The sequence below is a fragment of the Maylandia zebra genome, linkage group LG11 (assembly GCF_041146795.1).
Source record: "Maylandia zebra isolate NMK-2024a linkage group LG11, Mzebra_GT3a, whole genome shotgun sequence".
In the NCBI taxonomy this organism is placed as follows: domain Eukaryota; kingdom Metazoa; phylum Chordata; class Actinopteri; order Cichliformes; family Cichlidae; genus Maylandia; species Maylandia zebra.
Genome location: NC_135177.1, coordinates 20,675,208 through 20,695,977, shown reverse-complemented (window position 1 = coordinate 20,695,977; position 20,770 = coordinate 20,675,208). Strand labels below are relative to the sequence as shown.

General features: G+C 42.5%; 1 protein-coding gene across 1 annotated transcript; it reads left to right on the top strand.

Annotated features, from left to right (window-relative positions):
• Positions 1-890: 890 nt before the first annotated feature.
• Positions 891-10,028, top strand: LOC101487212 (transcriptional repressor scratch 1). The gene is made up of 2 exons (XM_004541401.3): positions 891-1,879; positions 5,791-10,028. The coding sequence occupies exons 1-2, from the start codon at positions 1,765-1,767 to the stop codon at positions 6,516-6,518; spliced, it is 843 nt and encodes a 280-aa protein (XP_004541458.1). The 5' UTR covers positions 891-1,764; the 3' UTR covers positions 6,519-10,028.
• Positions 10,029-20,770: the final 10,742 nt, after the last annotated feature.

Here is a 20,770-nt window from a genome sequence, read left to right as displayed (position 1 = left end):
AATTTAAAACACTGGACTACCTAATTGAAATGATGACTTTCCCCTCTTCCACTTCACAGTGAAATAACCTGAATTAATCTCATACTCATGGAACATGAGTCTAAATACATGTGATTCATTCATCTTAAAAGATCGCTGTTGTTATTACACAATATCAACATCTTGCAGGAAAAGTTTTCAGTGAACTCGGTGTGACCCTGGAGCTTACAGTACTCTACCTTCAGCCACTGTAAAACACTCCATTTGGTCTGCAACTATTTGCCTTCGGGGCGACATTAATGATAATTAGTAGGCTCTCAGCATGCTAGTTAATATTCCGCCGTAAAATCCATGTGATGGGAAAGGAAAGAGAGAGAGAGAAAGAAAAGATACAATATGCTCAAATGTAGGGGGAGACCCAAAAAAACGAAAGTACATGGACTGCTAAGAATCGTGCACAATGGGACAATATTTAAAATTCGTGTTACACGCTGCGATAGCGCAATCAAATCGATGAGCTTAAAAAACCATAACAATAATTTTCAGTCTTATCTCCTCAAAACATGGCGTCTCTCTCTCTCTCTCTCTCTCTCTTTCAAACACACACACACACACACACACACACACACACACACACACACACACACACACACACACACACACACACACACACACAAATGAAGAGAAGGGGAGAAAGGAGAATGAAAGACAGAGAAAGAAGGGGGGGTGATAACAGCTTCAATAAATCATCCGGGCCAGTCGTCGCTCCCCGGGGATGTGGGATGGATTAAATTAAGCACTCCTTCTACTCGTGCGTCTATCCATCCCCCCCATCTCTCTCTCTCTCTCTCTCTCTCTCTCACTGCGCCGTATAAATGCCAACAGCTGATCGCGAGACGGCACACTCACGGGAACACCTCGCGGAAGCTGCAAAGAGAGAGACGAGGGGAAGAGAGAGAGAGAGAGAGAGAGAGAGAGAGAGAGAGAGAGGGATACAGAGAGGAGAGAAAGAAGGGATGCTGTTGATGCATCCGTCCGCAGGGAGTCTTACTGTGATTTCTTTTTTTTTCTTACCGGCCTGAGTGGTCGTCATCAGGTGGAATAAAGGACTAATTTCTCTGGCAAAGAGGGGAGGACGAGGTGTCCGACCGTTTTTTTTCTCTTACTGAAAAGCTTCCAAAAATTATCCTTCAATTTTCCCTCTTGTTTTCTTCGCATCCCTCCCTCCCTCCTCCTCCTCCTCCTCCTCCTCTCCCTGCTCCATCTCCTCTTCCTCTTCTTTAAAGAGGCCCGAGCGCGTTGCGGGGTGTCTTCCATCGCCTGTTTCGTTTATTTATTTATTTATCTCCCCTGACTGCTCGCGAGCCCTCTGTCCCCTGGTCTGCAGCCTTCCCGCGAGCTCAAAAGAGCACGAGGCAACCCCTTCGCCTCCCCCGTACCCCCTCCCCGCGCCTCGGAGGGAGCTGTCCGGTGCTGAAGTTGCATTTCTTTCCTCCTGTGCGCGAGGACTAAACGGGGCGGACAGACGACAGCGAGAGAGACCGGAGCAGAAGAGGAAGAACACACAAGCGCTTGTTGATCGTCAACTCTTTCACCGGATCAATTCAAGGCTCGCGCTTTCTCCCCAATCTGAAGACAATCTTCCCCCGGCCCGCCGGTCTGATTGGTGTGTCACGGGCGAATCACCACGCTGGCCTGCCTGTCGGCGATCGGCTGTGTTTGCGAGTGTGGGTCGTTGTGTTTGTGAGTGCGTGTGTGTGCGCAGCTTGTCGGTGTCTCACCACCATGCCAAGGTCTTTCCTGGTAAAAAAGGTGAAACTGGATGATTTCTCCACCGGGGCGGATCTGGAGAACGCCTACCGGCACAGGACAGACCTCAGCCTGCGGCTACATGACAAAGGTAGGTCATGCAGCCTACACAGCGCGCACTAACAGGTGTCTCGGAAGAAAATCGATTTCACAGAGGAGGAGGTTGGCGAAGGTGGGAACATGTTTCCGAAATAAGACTGAGACTTCAACAGGATTTACCTGTTGTGCCTTAAAGGGATTCCCTCCTGTGATTGGTCGTTAAAAATTGACCCTGGGGCTTGATACACCGGTGCACATTCCTGCCAACCAATAACTATAAAATGTAAGCGTGAACTCAGAGTGTATCAGCACCGCATTTCGTTTTTTCTTCACCTTTTATCTTGCGTATAGCATCATCTAACATCAATAACCTCTGAAACTTATTGCAGAGTGGCTGGCTACCTGTGGGGTGATGTGGGTGTAATCAAGGCAGATAATTACAAAACATCAGACAGCATAGAGTTACCACACGCTTGTTACTTTTCTCACGGGTAATAAAAGCTTCAAAGCCCTCCACTAATCAGCGCATTGAAAAATATCAAAGTGGAGCAAAGCGTTATCAATAGCACAGACTGTGAAAGAATTGCATGCTGCTTCACTTCTGCAAAAGAGCTCGGACAGTAAAACACAGAAGACCTGTCAATCTCATAAAACTATGCACTCTGATAACTGGATGTTACCACACCGCACAGTCTAAGACTTTATTTACCGGGGTACATAAGTTACATTATCCTCGGTCGAAGCGTTTGGGCTCAACTCTAGGAGTTGAGCTGCCGCCGAAGCGAAAAGGTCACTTGTGAAATCAACTAAATCAAGCGCGTCGCATGTTTCATCGATTCTGGCTTACACCCAGCGGGGTCTTTCTCTCCCTTCGCAGTGTAAGTAAGCTTAATAAAGGAGACAGAAACGGGACAGTGGTTATTCATATCGAGCTCACTTTCACTTGGTTTTAGTCGAAACCCTTTGCGGTTATGCTTCTGCAAGCTCGGGGTGATGTTTGAGATGCACAAGAGCTGCCTCCCATGTAGCTCTGAGTTTGCAGAAAATAATCTGATGAAACATCGTGGTTATCTCCTGATAAGTGTGTGTGTGTGTGTGTGTGTGTGTGTGTGTGTGTGTGTGTGTGTGTGTGTGTGTGTGTGTGTGTGTAAAAGCTGCATAATGGTCTTCTGACATAAGTCTTCACCTTCGCCTGCAGGTGAAGCATACACATCGTTTTAACGTTGTCTTGTAAAACACTCAGGTTTTTAGTGTTTCCCTGAAACATTGCTTTCTTCTTTGCATATAAAACGAGTCTCATCTCAGGCTCATCTTTCGACGTTGTGCGTGGCCCTTCCCCCTCGTGCTCTGTACAGGTGTGCCTGTCCCAGTTTTGCAGTGTTGGCAGATTTCTGCACCGTGGCTATGACGCTGTAACTGTTGAATGTGGATGCATTTCTTCTCTTATACCATTTTCAGACGTTTCTTTAGCCATATGAGGGTGACTTTTGTAATTATCCTGAAAAGACTCAAAATGATTGGCTGTTTTGTGCTCCTCCAAAGCTGAAAACTTCCGCACAACCTGCAACTATGTGCGTCACATTTTACAGGGGGAAGAAAAGAAAGAGAGCGATGCCTCTGCCCGTGTAGACCGCATGACTCCCGTCCCAGTGTCATCCACAGGCTAACATGTGCGTCCCATGCGCGGACCTGTCTGTGATTCTCAGCACGTAAAGCAAGAAAGCTGTCAGCGATGTATTTATGACGTCGAAGTTAACAAGCCCTGCTAGGTCTCACACGCCATCAGCCGCCTGTTCAGCCTGTCCCGGCCACCTTTTGTCTCCATCCCTAACATGCGATGTTAACAGCTTAATGCAGCTTCTACATGGCTCGGAGCAGAGTCAGCCCACAGCAGAACGCAGTGTTGGGAACAACCTTCTGCTTGAACGAACCGGCTTTGGAATAATTTATGTCCCGCCCTGCGTCCTGTGAGTGAATGATGTGACGGGACGTTGTAGTGGATGTTACATGGCTGTGATCATACGTGCGAGATAGAATATGTGCGTCACATGGAGCTTGTTGCTTGTTCATTACCGAGACTACATAAGTAATAAGCACAGGAATCTACGACGCAGGTGTCCCAAAACCTGTGGTCATTATTTCGTGCTTTCATCACAATAACAGCCTCTCAAAAACATTGATTAGTTGGATCTTATCTTATAGGTTGGTTATTGTTCCAGTTCATTTTTACACTCTATTATGTGATGAACCTAATGTGTTTCTATTGATAGTTTTTGTTGGAGCAGCTTGATATAAGCTCAGCTAATATTGCCACTATTAGCTTGTCTTCAGGGAAAATTAAGGATGAATTGGAGCTATTAACTTATCCAACCTGTCGATCCATATTAAAAACATAAACAACAGTGTACAACAAGTGCATTTTGACAAAGGAATTGATTTACGCTTAAATCTAAGAATGTATGACCATTTGTTTATATATAATGCTGGTTAGTACACATTAAAGAAGTACATATGTATTATTTTCCACATAAAATTTGAATGAGCGTTATTTTTCTCCAAAAATGCATCAATCATCAGGGAACAGGAGCATAAGCTGACTGTGCTGTGTGTCCCTGTACAGCTTTTCAATGGATTCCTGTAATTAAAGCCTGTCCTCCAAGTCATCAACTCCACAGATTTGTGAAACAAAGAAAAGAAACACCACACCACAAGCCGGTACTGCAGGCCTGCCGTCATCGTGCCCCTGACACGCACTGCACTGGATCTGTCCATGGTGCTGATGCTCATTTTCACACGCTAAATCAGCTCTCTCGAGTTCAGGGTCAGCTTGTGTGCATTTACCATTTACAGAAGAAGTGTCTTGACTGCAGCCTTTGATGGCTAAGGGAAATATATTGCTGAATTATCCCTGAACAAACCCTAACCCTGCAGACCCTTTCAATACACCGCTAAGGTCCACAGTTATGCAGGCAAGTGACTAATGCTCAGTATTTTAAAATGTCTATTCACATTTTTTTACGTGCAGCTCCTGTTGCTGCTGATCTGCTGTTTGTGAGCTGATTACAGAGACTGTCATATCTGCAAGACAAATGCAGGGATCTGACTTGGACACAGATGTGGCAGTGTTACGGTGGTGTGCTCACTCACATTTGAAAAGCCTCTTAAAATCTATATCTCTACATTTAGAATGAGATGAGGAATAGATCTTACTGTTGCCTTATGTTTCACATACTTTGGTGCCATATGTGGTTTTATTTAAAAGGAAATTCAAATCGGTTTTTCATCAAATATAATACAGTAACACCTGTCATGTCACTGTTTTTTTGTCGTTGTTGCCCATAACACTTGGTGGAGGCTTTCTTGTGTTTCTACAGTAACATGTCAGCAACAAGTTACTGGTGGGATGAACCAGCTGTTTGAAATATTTATCCCTTCTCTATGTCTTTATTATAAACATAAATGCACTCGAGTGGGAAGAAGATTCAGGGGAAAACATCACACAGCTGTGTAAAGCCAGCTGTATATCCCAAATGGCATATTATAATAGTTTGCATCAGTGAGTAAGCGCTTATTTAATTCCACCAATTCAGATTGTGTAATTCTGGTCAGCGTACTGAATCTCTGTCATTACTGTATCTGTACTGAAAGATAAGCTTGTCTAGCAGGCTACAGCAGTTTAATGCTAATCTGGACTTATTCATGTGTTTCCTGCAGTTTTCTCCGCGTGCAGGAATTAATGCCCTTCACATTTCCTGTTGGTATGGATCTCTCTGTGATCAGAGAAAATGTTTTGCCACCTTAATCTTAACATAGCAGTTTCTTTACTACCTATCAAGTTATGTCAATAGGGGCACCAGTAACTAATGTTTTGGTCAAGTCCTGTACACCATTAAATTTCCATACCATGTTAAGATGAGCTCTCTTTTCAATATGCTAATACTGTTGTTTGTTTTCCATTAACAGCTGGTTACATCAGTGACTACATCAGCCCTGTTGTGTACGATGGTGAGAGTGACAGTGGCATCAAGGTCCCCTCTCCTGATCCTCTCTACGATGGTATCCACAGTGACTATGGGGCTCCCGACTCTGAGTCTCCTGACAGCCCTGGCTCAGAACTCACGGATGGTTATATCAATGGAGACGCTGCAGTGAGCGAGGGTTACACAGTCGATGCCTTCTTCATCACGGATGGCCGCTCAAAGAGGAAAGCTCTCAGCAGCCCCAGGACCATCCAGAGGCACACCTGTAACGAGTGCGGCAAAACCTACGCCACGTCTTCCAACTTGAGCCGGCACAAACAAACGCATCGCTCGCTGGACAGCAAGCTGGCAAAGAAATGCCCGACCTGCGGGAAGGTGTACGTGTCCATGCCCGCCATGGCCATGCACCTGCTCACTCATGACCTCAAGCACAAGTGCGACGTGTGCGGAAAGGCGTTCAGCCGACCTTGGCTTTTACAGGGCCACATGCGCTCGCACACAGGGGAGAAACCGTTTGGGTGCGCCCACTGTGGGAAGGCCTTCGCAGACCGCTCGAACCTGCGCGCTCACATGCAGACCCACTCGGCCTTCAAACACTTCAAGTGCAAACGCTGCAACAAGACCTTCGCGCTCAAGAGTTATCTGAACAAGCACTATGAGTCTGCCTGCTTCAAAGGCCCCTTCTCTCCTCTCGGCCCCCTAGATGCATGACCCCCCCATATAGATCAAACGAGACAAAACTGCAGACGTGAATTACAATTACCCTTACGGACTTAACTGCAGACACAAACAATATATTTTTGGGTCAGAATGTGACCTTGCTTTCCCTCCTCACCCCTCCTCACTGGCCCTCTGCCCCCTCCCCCACCTCGCCTCCCTTGGAGCCTATTCGTGATAATGAATATGATGAAGATAGCACAATTTTTTCTCCTTGAGATTTGCCCACTTAAGGATTTAACTGATCGACGCATGCACTTCCTCAAAAAACAAAACAAAACAAAACTCTTCACGTCCTCTTCCTCTGTCCATTGAGGATGGAGACATTAATACTGACTTCCTCCTGGCTTCTAGATACAGTATGACTCCGTATATTTTGGAAAAAGGGATGACGATGAGGATGACGACAAAGACAATAGTAAGCCTATAGCTACTAGTTTCCTCCCTGCACTCAAATGCAGTGAAAGTTTTTTCATTCTGATGTTGTTTCTTTTTTGGAAGAATTATAGTAATAATAATAGTAATAATAATGATAATAATGCTCTGCTGCACCAAGTGACCATATTCTCTCCACTACTGAGGTCAAAATACTATTTATTTATTTATTGATTTATTTGTTTTGACATTTTTTTTCTTTTTTATGTGTTTATACTTGATTTGATAACAATGAAAAGTGTTGCCATTTATTTGTTGCACTTTAATTTCTGTATATGTATGTAGGATATTTGCCAACCTCTTTTTACCACTACAGGCCAAAGCATATGTCACTTTTTTGAGTACTATTTTTTCCTATTATGTTGTTAATATCTTTTTTCTTATTAACGTTATTGCATGCAAAAAAAAAAAAAGAAAACAGAAAAAAATTATGAAAACCTATGCCAACATCATAAAAAGCTTATGATTTTTGCCAAAATCCTATAGCTAGAACCCGAGGGCAATATTATTATTTTTTTCTCTTGGAGCCTCCATAGGACTCTTTAAAAGCAATAATCACTTAATGCATGGTATTTTATGATGAAGTTATGAAGTATTACCTACTACTGTATAGCAGTTTAAAAATCAGGTATGTTTTACTTCACCTATAGTCATAAACAGAAAAAATACTAATATTACAGACATCAGGGAACATGCCAATGTAGTGTTAGAGTATCAAAAAGAAAAGTCCTGTCTTTCCTCTCTTGTTATGCACTGCCTGCCTCTTAGTGAGTAGAACTAATGTAGGATGTAGACTAGAGAGGCTGGGATCAGCTGCCTGCTGGGTGAGAGGCCTATTGTAGGATAACTACTGTATGACCCTGACTGCCCTGCTCTGCAATAGCTCTAGTGATTTAATTGTTAACAAAAACAAACAAGGCCTTACTTTGGCTCAGGCCTTTTCTTAGATTGGATACTTAGATTGGATAATTGGCCATACATCAAAATTCAGTGGTTTACTGATGTTTATGAGATGGCAAAATGACACTTAAATGCGTTTAAACAGTATTTCCTGTCACAGTCGGCCAAGTTTAATAACACCAATTTTATCTTTATGTTAAGGTTAAAATAGCAATCAGATTGGATAAATATGCAATAAGATATCCATCACCCTTAATTGACAGCTAGCATATATGACATGCAGCTGCTATCTGTTAACAACAAAGTTTAGTTGAAGTTGAACCAAAGTCGACTTCAGCCGAAATGCAATTACTCATCTGCTCTTCCGGTTCGCTTCCAACCCATAAAGCGTGCTTTCTTAAACCACAGGAACAGCATGCACTTTAGCTTGATGGTCAGATTGCAGCTTAGCTACAACTGTTGTAGATACACCAGACTGAGTCCTGATTATTCTGCAGTAGTCCCCACTCACCCCTACTGGGCCAACTGAAGGGTAACTCTAAGATCGAGAAACCTACGGACAGGCTAACTTTAATCAACCCCGACCCCATGGAAGATTTAACCTTTAATCTAGGTGGTCAATACCAGTGTTGCTGAACCCAGTTCTCTGCAGCTCAGAAACCTTATCTACAGATTCATGGAGCTTCCCAGGAGACAGACTGAGGACACACAGATTTGCACAGGAAAATGTTTGTGTGTTCATCATAAAATGCAGCACGTCGACATCGTAATCTCGCAAAGAAACATAAACACGGGTGCACAGATGCATGGGTGCACGTCCTCACATGTGAGCACGCGGTGCCTGCTGACGAGCCATTTGGGGTGACTAAACTTTTGTGTACAGTGAAGCTTGAGCAATTAAAAAAATAGAACAGGTTTAATATTCAGATGTGAATCTTTAACAAAGAAAGCTTTTTGTAATTGCAGTGCTTCCTCAGACACTCAGTGTAAGTCCGGACTGGCCCGTATTGAACACAGTTTATAAGGGCACACGGACAAAAGGACAGCACGGTTATGTGGATGCATTAGCTAAACAAATTTTTATCTCAGAGATGAATGATCAAAGGCAGCCATGGTTGACAATTTTATAAAGTCAAAAAGTCTACAGTTTGTGATAAATGCTTTGCCGCACAATAACACAGTACAATACAATTATATTTTCCAAAGAAACTTTTTTTAAAGGCAATATTAAAGGAAGCACTTCTGTTGTGACTGAGGGAATCAGTGTGTGAGTCAGCAAATTGTAGGTCTTATCTCCTTTCTTGATGTATGAACTAGATTTGAGCTGCAATTACTTGAATTGTATCAGATGATTAGTCATAGCGCTCCAGTCTGTTATGGCCGAGCACTTTTGCCTTTTTACGTATGATTTTGGCCAAAATACCCAACAACAGTTATAAATACAAAAAAGGCAAACAGCTGCAAAAACAGTGTTAAAAGCATGATTGCGATTCCCTTTACGCAAAGAGAACAAAAGCATCACCTTTATTTTTCTACACACGTTTCTCAGACACTGATAGTAGACGTAAGAATAGGACAAAAAAGGGTGAAAGTATCATCTCTGCAGTTTCTCTGTTTACTTATCCCAAATTGTATCATTGTAAACTCTGGTTGAAACTTTGCACTGTAGTCTAAATGTATTAGGGCTAAAGTGGACGTGTGGCTATTAAGTGGTTTTTAAAGGAGAAAGGATTCGTTTTGAGTCTGTTTGTCTGTGTGTCTGTCTCTGGCCAAGCTCCTGGTCTGGCCTCTTTAAGCACTTCCATTTTAGTCATCTCCACCCTAAAGAAAGTAGCACAATGAAACTAACTAGAATTCAGGTAGAGAAGAATTAAAAACCTTGTACTAGCTTGACCTCTCTTCTTTTTTGTATTTTCAAGTTAAAGAATGGTAATAAACCTAAATAATCATTTATTGCAAGAGGGTTTGTAAAGAATCCTTTGGATTGAGACATTTTTACTGCTGTATAGTGATATCTGACACACCTTACCTCAGGAGGGTTGGATCTCTGTTGCAGAGTGAGGACCTCCTGGGTTTTTTTGAGCCAGTATTCAGACAATGTAAGCACAATGAACACAAAGCATTTTGTGGCACTTCATAATAAAGAATAATCTTAACGAACCAAGGCAATTTGTTGTAGTCTGTGTCATGTCTTAAGAAATATGTATTTCCTACTATCCAAGATAATAGAAATCAGGAAGTAATTTGACCTGCAGGTAATGGACACTGTGTTAATTGATTTAGTTATTACAATTCCTGTTAGCTTTTTCTTCTTCTTCAGTTCATGCTGTTGCAGTGAGTTTGCCTTTTAAGTCAAAAGAGTGCTCAGTTCATTTGCATAGAAAAACACTTGCTCTGATTAAACAGCCCATACTTTGCATTAGCTTTGTCAATATTGTATATTTAGACAGGCACTGGGCTAACATTAAACTCACAGCTGACTTGATGGTTAAATATGTTCACCGTGATAACTCTGTATTAGGACATTAAACACTTGTTAAGTAGGGGAATGTTGGACTTTTTTTTTCAGTAAGGCATTTGTTAATAACCTTATTGGATAAATCGAAGTCAAAGATAACAAAACCAACAAACCCTGATTGATGCTCAGAAGCATGTGATCCAAAATTATTTCCAAACCAGAGAGTAGACCCCCGAGGGAACAGAAAAAGCATGGATTTATAGACCTACAGTCCTAAATGTTTGAGACAGTAGTCTAGTCACTTTTCATCCCTAAAAAGTACTATGTGTGCTACTTTAACTCAAAGCTTTTGCAACGTAAACTGCAAATGTGACAACGCTGTTTTCATGTGCCGTGCTATGCCAGAATGAATCCCATCACTTCCTCCCCTCAGCTTGTTTCATTCACGCTGGAAAAAATGCAAAAAACCCCAGTCTGATTGTTTTATATTACATCTGTTTCTCTGATAATGGACAACACATTAAGCATGCACTACAGTACAGCTGCAGCTGTAAGTCTGCTCCACTGTATCAATCATGTGGTAGCTCATCCTTAAGTGAAGTAACAGTTCAGCCCCGATGTTTGCTCCTAGTAAGCACAGACACTCCAAATCTATTGTTGCTATGCCAACACCTGTGGTATCCAAGGCAATAAACTATCTACAGTATCTATAGTGGTAAACTACCTGAACTGCTTCAACAAAGACACAATGCAGAACCCTGCAGCTTTGTGGAGTATATTTGCCAACCCTAAACAGAAGATTGGTTTCTCAGCAGTTGTATGAAGACAGAAAAGTGACTGCCCACGCCTATGAATCACCTTCTCCTCTCCCAACCTTGCCTTTCAACTTCCCCTCTGATCCTCTTGGTTTTCTCTTCCACCTCTGTGCCTCCTCTTCCTCCTTCTTCACATCTGGGTTTCCTTTCCTCCCCCCTCTCATCTCCCTCCCCTTCGCCGGCATCACCTGTTTGCTTCTCTCACACATCTCTCTTCCTTCCCTTTTCACTTGTCCTCTACCATCCCTCTTCCTCCTGCCACCTCTCTTTTCTCTCTCCTGCCGAGTCAAACCAGGCCACCAGGCCTTTGAGGACCTGAAAGTCATTTAACTCCTGGTAGATAATAAGTCTTAGAATATAGCTCCTCTCAGATAATAAGCTTTATCACTTGATTGCTCTGCACGCTCCCTACTGTCTTTAGATTCATGTCCAGGGACCTACTCAAGCGAATCACACTATTTCCTCCCTGGCAAGTCAAATTAACACTGTGTGTGTTGGTGTGTGTGTGCATGTGTGTATCAACCACTACTTGTAACAGGAAGTGAAGGACTGCTGAGGGTGCAAAATAAAATCAAAATACCACAGGTTATATTCAGATAGTTCACATCTGATCTGTGAAAACTGTAGTTAAGTTTAAAGGTCCCCAGTAGTGACATTAACCTCTTCACTTAACCTCATGCTGACTTTAATTTCGATGGCATTTGATAACAGCGCAGAAACCTCTACACCTGCCCTCTTTTCCACACTCTTTTACTTTCTTTGATGTCATCGTTTCTGCTGTCCACCTCCACCCGTCTTTCTCCCACATCGTTTAACTCTGTGAACCTTTCAACACTCCTATCCTCACAAAATGCACTTTGTCATTAGTATTTGACTTGATCACCATGTTTTTGATGCAGGCTATGTTAATTCTAATGCAAAAAGTAACTAAAAATGATGACACTGTCAATTAACAATAGTATATCCAGTCAGAACGCGTGCACATTTTTTGACTTTCGTTTTGAAGAAACGTACTGGGTCTGTCACCTCTTGCACCCAACTTATAGTGAAATGGCAATAGAACCAAATCAGTCTGGTGTCAGTTTGCAATTGAGTGGAATCAAGTTGGAGACTGTATGCAATCTGTTTGTGATAAGTGAAAATTGCAAATATGTTGACATACACAGAGAAATTCACACTTAACAGAAATTTGTTGGAATCTGTTTGTGTTTATAAATTACATGTCAATACTTTGTGAACCTTCACCAATCTGTCTGAGAGTGATTGCAGTGATTGGAGACCGATTGCCTCCCACTACTCGACCTGTGGTCAGCCAGTGGTTGCAAACTCAGCTCAGTTGGTTAACTTGGAGTCGGTCGCTGAAAGTGAAAAAAATCTTTGTGATCTCCGGATAACCATCAATTTCTCTAAGTCCCACAGAGGTTGTCATCCTATTTTTCTTTCTAGTGTGTCCTGGCTGTAAAGGAAACTGTGCTTTGGAAGTTTTGCTGACTCATGCGATTAGTTCAGCAAGATCCAACTTGGATCAAAGGATTTTGCCAAATGTCCATCGTTAAAGAAAAACTCTCGGCCTGACCAGGACATTTAGAGTGAACCTAATTCCTCCGTGCTGTCTCCTGCAGAGCAGGTCACACCAGGTATCAGGGAGCAGAGATATTTAATAATGTGAGAAGCAGTGATATCACGGGTTTTTCTGTCGTGTGATCAGCTGCGGGAAATGTTTTGCAAGTTGAAAAAGTACAAATTTAACGAGCACATTATTCATCATTTCATTTCACTTCCTCCCATCTCGTTATATGAGGTTGTGCAGTGATAAGTCCGGCTTCCTCTGGGTTCTGTGATGTCATCTGTTAAAACAGGCATCGTAATGTGCTTTATGGACTAAGTAGTGCCATGCTGTGCAGGGAAAACGCGTATTAATTTAGAAAATGCCTTAAATGATGAACAAGCTGAAATGTGATCAGACCGAAAAATTTAGCTTCAACAGTATTTTTCATTTTGCTTTAGTGTGTTACCCTGCACTTCTTAACTGAAGTCCAAATTAACTTTGTTGAATGTGATAAAGCAAATGTAAATATGCGCTATTCTTACAATGAAGGTATACTCATAACTGCTATGGGCAAAAAGATGAAGGCAGCATTGCTGTTCCTCATCTGATCTGATAAAGATTTGCAGTTTTTCTTTAACGCTGCCTTTGTAATTGAGTTTTAGGCTCGAAATTTTACAAGTGATCCTAATGAAACACACCCTCCCAGAGCTGCTACCATCATAAATGAGGCTATGTTGCACCACTTCGATATAATCCCATGCGGATATGGATAAATAAACAGTACGTGCATCTACTCCACAGATTAGATTTGCATCCTGCTTTATCAGCAGGCAAACAGTGAACAGTAAAATATCTGTATCCATGTAGCTACAGCTTCCCCACCCACTCGTGCACGTTGTCAAGAGCAAAGTGGTGTAGGACAGGGTTGTGAATGTTCTCACCACATCCGAGGCTATTTGTAGAAATGGCAGCTGTCATCAGAAACATCAACAGGCTGAGAAAAAGTGCTGTTCACAACTCTGGTAGGTGGAGGTGTAGAAGGAGCAGAGGGGAGATGTTGAGCTCAAATTTCTCAATTTATCACCAAGCAGTTAATGAAATGCAAAGCTGCAGAAAGGAGTTTCCTGTCATGACTTAGTGATTATGCCATTAGCAAAAATAAATATATACAACAGACAATACTGATGTAGTGAGATAGCTGGGGAATGATTCCTTTCCTTGTTTCTCTTTCTTCTGTTCTTTTGCAGTTTTTTCTCATGCATGCTGCTGCAAACAGATAACATTTTATTATTATTTTTATTTATTTCTTGACAGCTGACATACTGTGATAGCAGCTTTACACATTTATGCCATTATTATTAATGCTTCTTCGCACCAAACAACAATATTCAGGCAAGAAAAACATATTTAAAACATTTGCAGGAGGAAACAGGATGGATGCTGCTAGGAAACCTAATGGCTAAAGAACTTCTTTAATATGTAAGATGCATTCAGGAGACACAGTGTGCAACGTATCTTACCTGTAGCTTGCGTACATTACACAGTAGGGATGTTAAAATGTGAGTTCAACAGCTTTACTCAGTCGGATGGTTGCAGCGATATTGCGAGCACGTCTATGTTTACATTCTTTGTGCAGTCATGTGCATGTGTGTTCATCGTTGTTCGGCCAAAGGCGATGTGGTTCGCTTACAGTGGATGATTTATTGTTTTAGCAAGAAGACAAAACTGCTCCAAGGACAGCTGCGGGGCCAGAAAATAAGTGAGCTGAAAAGGCAAGCCCGTATTATTTCTACAGCAGTGTCAATCAAATGGTTTCACTACCAAGCACAATGTGTCGAGCTGGTGACAGTCATGAAGACAGAAGGGAAAACTAAGCTCAAGTCCAACTAAAAGTCCAGACATCATCATGACATATGTTATTTGTAACTCCTAATTCCCAACTTCTGTGGTGCACTGCAGGCAGCACATCTGATGTGTCAGCAGCAGCGGTGCTTGCACTTACAGCGACGGGAGACGCCGATATGTTTTATTTATTGTTTAGCGGCCTGCTCTGAAATGTCCTTCACTCATTTACCGAAATGTATGTTTTTGTATGCACGTGTACATGCGCGACAACAGCATTTATTGTTTATTCTCTGAAATTACATAAAGAATGTTAAGGTTGATTATTATTGCTCCATTTAATGCTACATTTAGAGACTCTGCAAGAACAAGGACACTTGCTGTTTCTCCTCGTTGTCGTGAGGAAACACAGCACAGCAATAATGCTGCTGTTTCAAAAGCCGCAATTACTAAAGCCATCATCATCTTGGGTGTTGGTTTAGCTCACTGGATATGAATCCACCCCGAGGCCCACCTTGTCCTGGTCTTTCCACTGTCCAGTTTATTTGAAAAAACAAGAAAAACCAAACAAAAACATGTTTTTTTAAAAGTCATCATATTTTTTGCCACATAAATCAGCTTCAAACATGATAATCTCTGTTGCATTTAGCAGCAAGAGTGGCTGTGAAACTGTCTGTGACACTAGAATAAGCTCTGTTATTAGTTAAGTGATAGCAAAGCCCTTGATGAAGGAGCCACTTGTGGTGAAGCATGAATGGAGCAGCTGATGCCATGTAGGTGCTCTGCCTGAACACAATGCCTCATTAGCAAAGAAGTGCAAAAAAATCTGATGCTGAAAACCCCACATAAAAAAATACCAAATTATTCATCGTGTCACTCAAAAATTTATAAGAGTCTTTTATTTGACTTGGACACTGGAAGAGAGCATGGGCTTGCCTCTGAGCTGTGTAGTTAAGCAAATACTCCCTTAGAGAGAGCAAGAGGAGACAAGAGAAATGGGCAAAAGAGAAAGAGAGAAGGTGGGAGGAGAAAGAGGGAGAAGAGGAAATGAAACAGACACAGAGAGAAGCACTTAGGGAGCTGAGCAGAAAGAGAGAGGGAGAGAGAGAAAGAGACCGAGTGAGTGGGCAAGAGAGAGATAGAGAGGGAAGGAGGCGGGGTGGAGGGGTAGAGGTAGCTCGGGGAGGAGAGGAGGGAGACTTGACCCAGATTGGGAACCTAACAGCAGCAACAGCAGCAGCTGAGTGAGCTGGTGAATGTTTAATAGCGCCAACCACTTGCACGCTGACACACATACACATGCACACATCCATCCACCCCCACACACAGAGAAACACACAGACACTGTTGACTAGGACTCTTGTTGCTGGAGTTAAGCTCGCGCCTGTTGAATCACTTTACAGTATGTGGAATGAAAAGAACAAAAACCCCTACCATGCACCGGATTTACTGGTGATACTGGTGGGTAAGGCTGTAAGCGGAGCCCACATCTGGTTCTGCAGGAGCACAGGAATCAGACTCAACGTGGAAATCTTCCACCCAACATTTGCAACATTATGATATTTACATATTTATTTTTTGTTATCAGCACTCTATTAGCTGCCCAGAAAAAGAACAGAACAGTAAGGATGCTATTTGTCATGGGGTACCTGTGCTGTAAGTGTTTTTTCTGCTATGACATTGAGTTACACACACACACACATAGGGTGAGTCTATAGAGTCAAAGTGAAAGACGCCAACACGGCAACATAATGTCCTACATACCATCTGTGCATTAGTGTGCTTCTTGGACGGTTGCATTTCCAGAGATGGGAAGTTATCCTTCCAAATTTGGTGTGTTCACATGTTACATGTGGACCCAACACAGAGCTAAAACCGCAAGTCGACAGCTGTTTCTAGTATGTAATAAACAATTATTCCTTTACTTGACTTCCCATCATGGTTAAATGAAATCTTTTTTAATGCAATATAATAGGAAGCATGGAAATTTTAACAATTCATCAAAAGTTTCACAAGAATAGCCATGCGTTTTGCTTTTGCCATGTATCTTAACACATCATATTGATAACTCATCAAGTTGTAAGACTTTCTCTAGCTTTTCGAATTGTTGTTTATTACAAAACATTATTCAGTATTAAACAAGCATGTTACACAGCAGAACATTTTTATCGGCAAGATGGCGCCGGTGTGTGTGGCTGCTCGTCTGTCACTGCCAAGTTTGTTCCTGTTTATGTTATTTTTAATTTGTGTCATCCATGAAACAAAGTCTCTGCTGAGGTATGATCGCCAGACACTATTGGACCTCAAACCTGTGGTCCAAAATATTGTGTCCTTTGGAGCTGGTGGGCAGCAACCCCTGCCCCCATTTGCATCGGAAACCCCGGGTTACCTGTACCGGGTTCCCACGCTACCTTCCCGGCGAAAGCGTCCTCGTCGCCGGGGTAAACGAAGCGGTCGCCTGGTGAAGCTAAAGGTTTACCTAAAGAATTATTCTGCTGTTTTCCGACCAGTGCATGGATTCTTGCCAAGGTTGTTTGCGTCTCGGCGTTTTCTGGATCCTGTTGATGCCTGTTTGGTGCCTGTGGTCGGCTTTGATGATGATGCTCCTCGGCCTCGCTGCCCATGCCCTCCCAGGCTAAACCTCCGCTGTCAACATTATCGGAATCTGAGATCGCTGCGGCGGGTTTCTGGACCTCCTGAACCCCGAGCGCCAACTCCAGCTCCAGCTAGGATTGGCCTGGTGAACGCCAGATCACTTTTAAACAAAACTTTTATTCTTCGGGACTTCTTCAGTTCCCGTGATCTGGATTTTCTGTGTGTGACTGAGACGTGGCTGAGTGTTGGTGAGTCCAGTGTTCTATCTGAACTTTTACCTGTGGATTGTTGCTATTTTAACTCGCCACGGACGTCAGGCAGAGGTGGAGGCACAGTGACTGTTTACAAAAAGGATTTTAAATGTAAGCAGTGTTTTCTACAGCCTTCGTTCTCCAGCTTTGAACTTACCTCATTTGAGGTGAGTCGTACAAACCCGGTTTTCTGCGCTGTCATCTATCGCCCCCCGAAATACAATAAGAACTTCATAAACGACTTTTCTGATTTTTTAGCTGGGATTATGCCCAACTATGATAGTGTTCTTATTGTTGGAGATTTTAATATACATGTATGCTGTCCTGATAAGCCACTGGTAAAGGACTTTTTAAGCCTTATTGACTCTTTTAGCCTGGTACAGTCCGTACGTGGCCCTACACATGAGCACGGACACACACTGGACCTTGTTCTGTCATATGGTCTGCCTGTCACTGACTTGGAGATTTGTGACTGTGCACTCTCAGATCATATGCCTGTGTTATTCAACGTTGGTTTGACATATACCGCAGTTAAACCTGGCGCTGATACTCGGTGCTGTCGGGTTATTAACCCCGCCACTGCTGCGCAGTTTTCTGCTGCTTTTAATCAGCTCGGCGGGCCTTCTGACTTTGTTTCCTCTGACACAGAAGACCTACATTCCTGGTTTAATTCTTGCTGTCAAAAAATCATGGACTCTGTGGCTCCTTTAAAAACCAGGCAGCTTAAGGCTAAACCTGAGCCTTGGTTTAATGAGAGCAGTCGTGCTGTAAAGAGGGAATGTCGTCGAGCAGAATGGAGGTGGAAAAAGGATAAACTGCATGTATCATTTCAAATTCTCAAAGACTGCTGGCATCGCTACCAGAACACTGTTAAAGAGGCAAAAAGGGAATATTTTGCAAATATTATTTCTTCCAACTGTCATAACCCACGTGTGTTATTTAGGACCATTGACACTGTTCTTAATACTCCTTTGAATGTCTGTTTGGAAGTTTCTCCTGAGATTTGCAATGATTTTCTGAACTTTTTTATTGAAAAGGTTGTCACCATCAGGGCTCTTATCACAGCTCCTGACTCTGACCCCTCTGTCTCTGTCCCTTGCGCTGCTGTTTTCACTCAGTTTGAGCTTGTGACGCTCTCCTCTTTAGAGGATGTGGTTCGCCATATTAAGCCCACAGGTTCCCCACGGGATCCTGTCCCTCCACAATTCTTTAAAGAAATTTTTCCTAGTATACAACAGTATGTCCTTGACATTATTAACAGCAGTCTGTCTTCTGGTGTGGTTCCTGCAAATTTCAAACATGCAGTAGTACAGCCACTGCTTAAGAAACCTGGCCTTGATCACACAGTTTTAGCGAACTATAGGCCTATTTCCAAGCTGCCTTTAGTCTCCAAGGTTTTAGAGAAAATTGTTTTTAGTCAACTGAAAGATTTTCTAGATGAAAATGGAATCTTTGAGGTTTTTCAGTCAGGTTTTAAAACCCTTCACAGCACAGAATCTGCATTACTAAGGGTTTTTAATGACATCCTTCTGGCATGTGATTCTGGTAACCATGTTGTTCGTGTCTTGCTTGACCTAACTGCTGCCTTTGACACAGTAGACCACAATATTTTAATTTCTCGATTACATGATGTAGTGGGTATTGGTGGCACTGCACTCAATTGGTTTAGGTCTTATTTGTCAGATAGAACTTTCTCTGTCAGCCTTCTCGGTTACGAATCGTCTTCTGCTCCTCTGTCATGTGGTGTCCCACAGGGCTCAATTTTAGGGCCACTGCTCTTTTCTCTGTATCTACTGCCTCTGGGTTCTATCCTTAGAAGGCATGGGATCTCATTTCACTGTTATGCCGATGACTGCCAAATTTATTTGACACTAAAACGCAAGGATGCCATCTCCATAAAACCTCTCTTGACATGTCTAGATGACATTAAAGCTTGGTTCGCTCGAAACTTTTTAAATTTTAATAAAAAGAAAACAGAAGTGTTGGTGTTTGGACCCAGTGGTCCCTGTGAGTCCTCCTCTGTTGTTTTAGGATCCCTGGAAGTCTATTTTAAATCTGTTGTTACTGACCTTGGTTTTAAGTTGGACAGTGATTTTAAATTGGACCACCAAATCAGAGCAGTGGTGAAGTCCAGTTTTTATCATTTAAGGCGACTGGCAAGACTAAAATCTTTTCTTTCGAGGCAGCACCTTGAAACAGTGATCCATGCTTTTATTTCTTCCCGCCTGGACTACTGTAACTCACTTTATGTGGGGGTCAGTCAGTCATTGCTCTCACGTCTGCAGCTGGTTCAAAATGCGGCTGCACGACTCCTAACAGGAACTCGAAAAAGAGAGCATATAACCCCCGTGCTGGCCTCTCTGCACTGGCTGCCTGTGTCTTTTAGAGTTAATTTTAAAATTCTTATGTTTGTTTTTAAATGCCTACACAGTCTTGCCCCGCCTTACCTCTCTGAGCTTCTTCATCCCCACATACCCTGTCGGTCTCTCAGGTCAGCTGACCAGCTGCTCCTGGAGGTACCGAGATCCAGGAGGAAGCTCAGAGGGGACAGGGCCTTCTCTATTGTGGCTCCAAAATTATGGAATAATTTGCCCATGCATGTTAGAGAGGCCCCTTCACTGTCCACTTTTAAATCACGTCTTAAAACCCACTTTTATTCCTTGGCTTTTAACCTCAGTGAGACTTAGTTTCTTTTTTTAATGCAGTAGTTATTTAATTAATGATTTCACTCTTCTTTTATTTGTTTTTTATTTATATCTCATGTAATTTTATTTTACAGTTCCAATGTACAGCACTTTGTGTCAGCTGTGGTTGTTTTAAAGTGCTTTATAAATAAAGTTGATGATGATGATGATGATCTAAAGTCTTAGAAAAATAACAAATAACAGTGACAAAGTACACTTTATGCCAAAGGTATTCACTCATCAGCCCTCACATGCATATGAACTTGAAACATCCTATTCTTGATCCAAAGGGTTTGATATGATGTAGATACAAACTTAGCAACTATAACAACTTTATCTCTTCAGTGAACCTCCATGAGGTTTAGAAGTGTGTTTATGGGAACTTTTGACCATTATTCCAGAAGCACATTTATGACGTCAGAGACTGATGTTGGACTAGAAGGCCTGGCTCACAGTCTCCACTCTAACTCATCTCAAAGTGTGCTATCAGATTGGGATCAGGACTCTGTGCAGGCCAGTCAAGTTCTTCCACACCAAACTCATTCATGTATTTACAGACCTTGTTTTGTAACTGGCTTGTAGTCTCTCCACCTCAGCATCCACTGACCCTGAGTTGCTGCCATTCCCAGTTGCTTCCACTTTGTTATTAAACCACTAACAGCTGACTGTGAAATGTTTAGTAGTGTGGAAATTTCATGCCTGGACTTGTTGCACAGG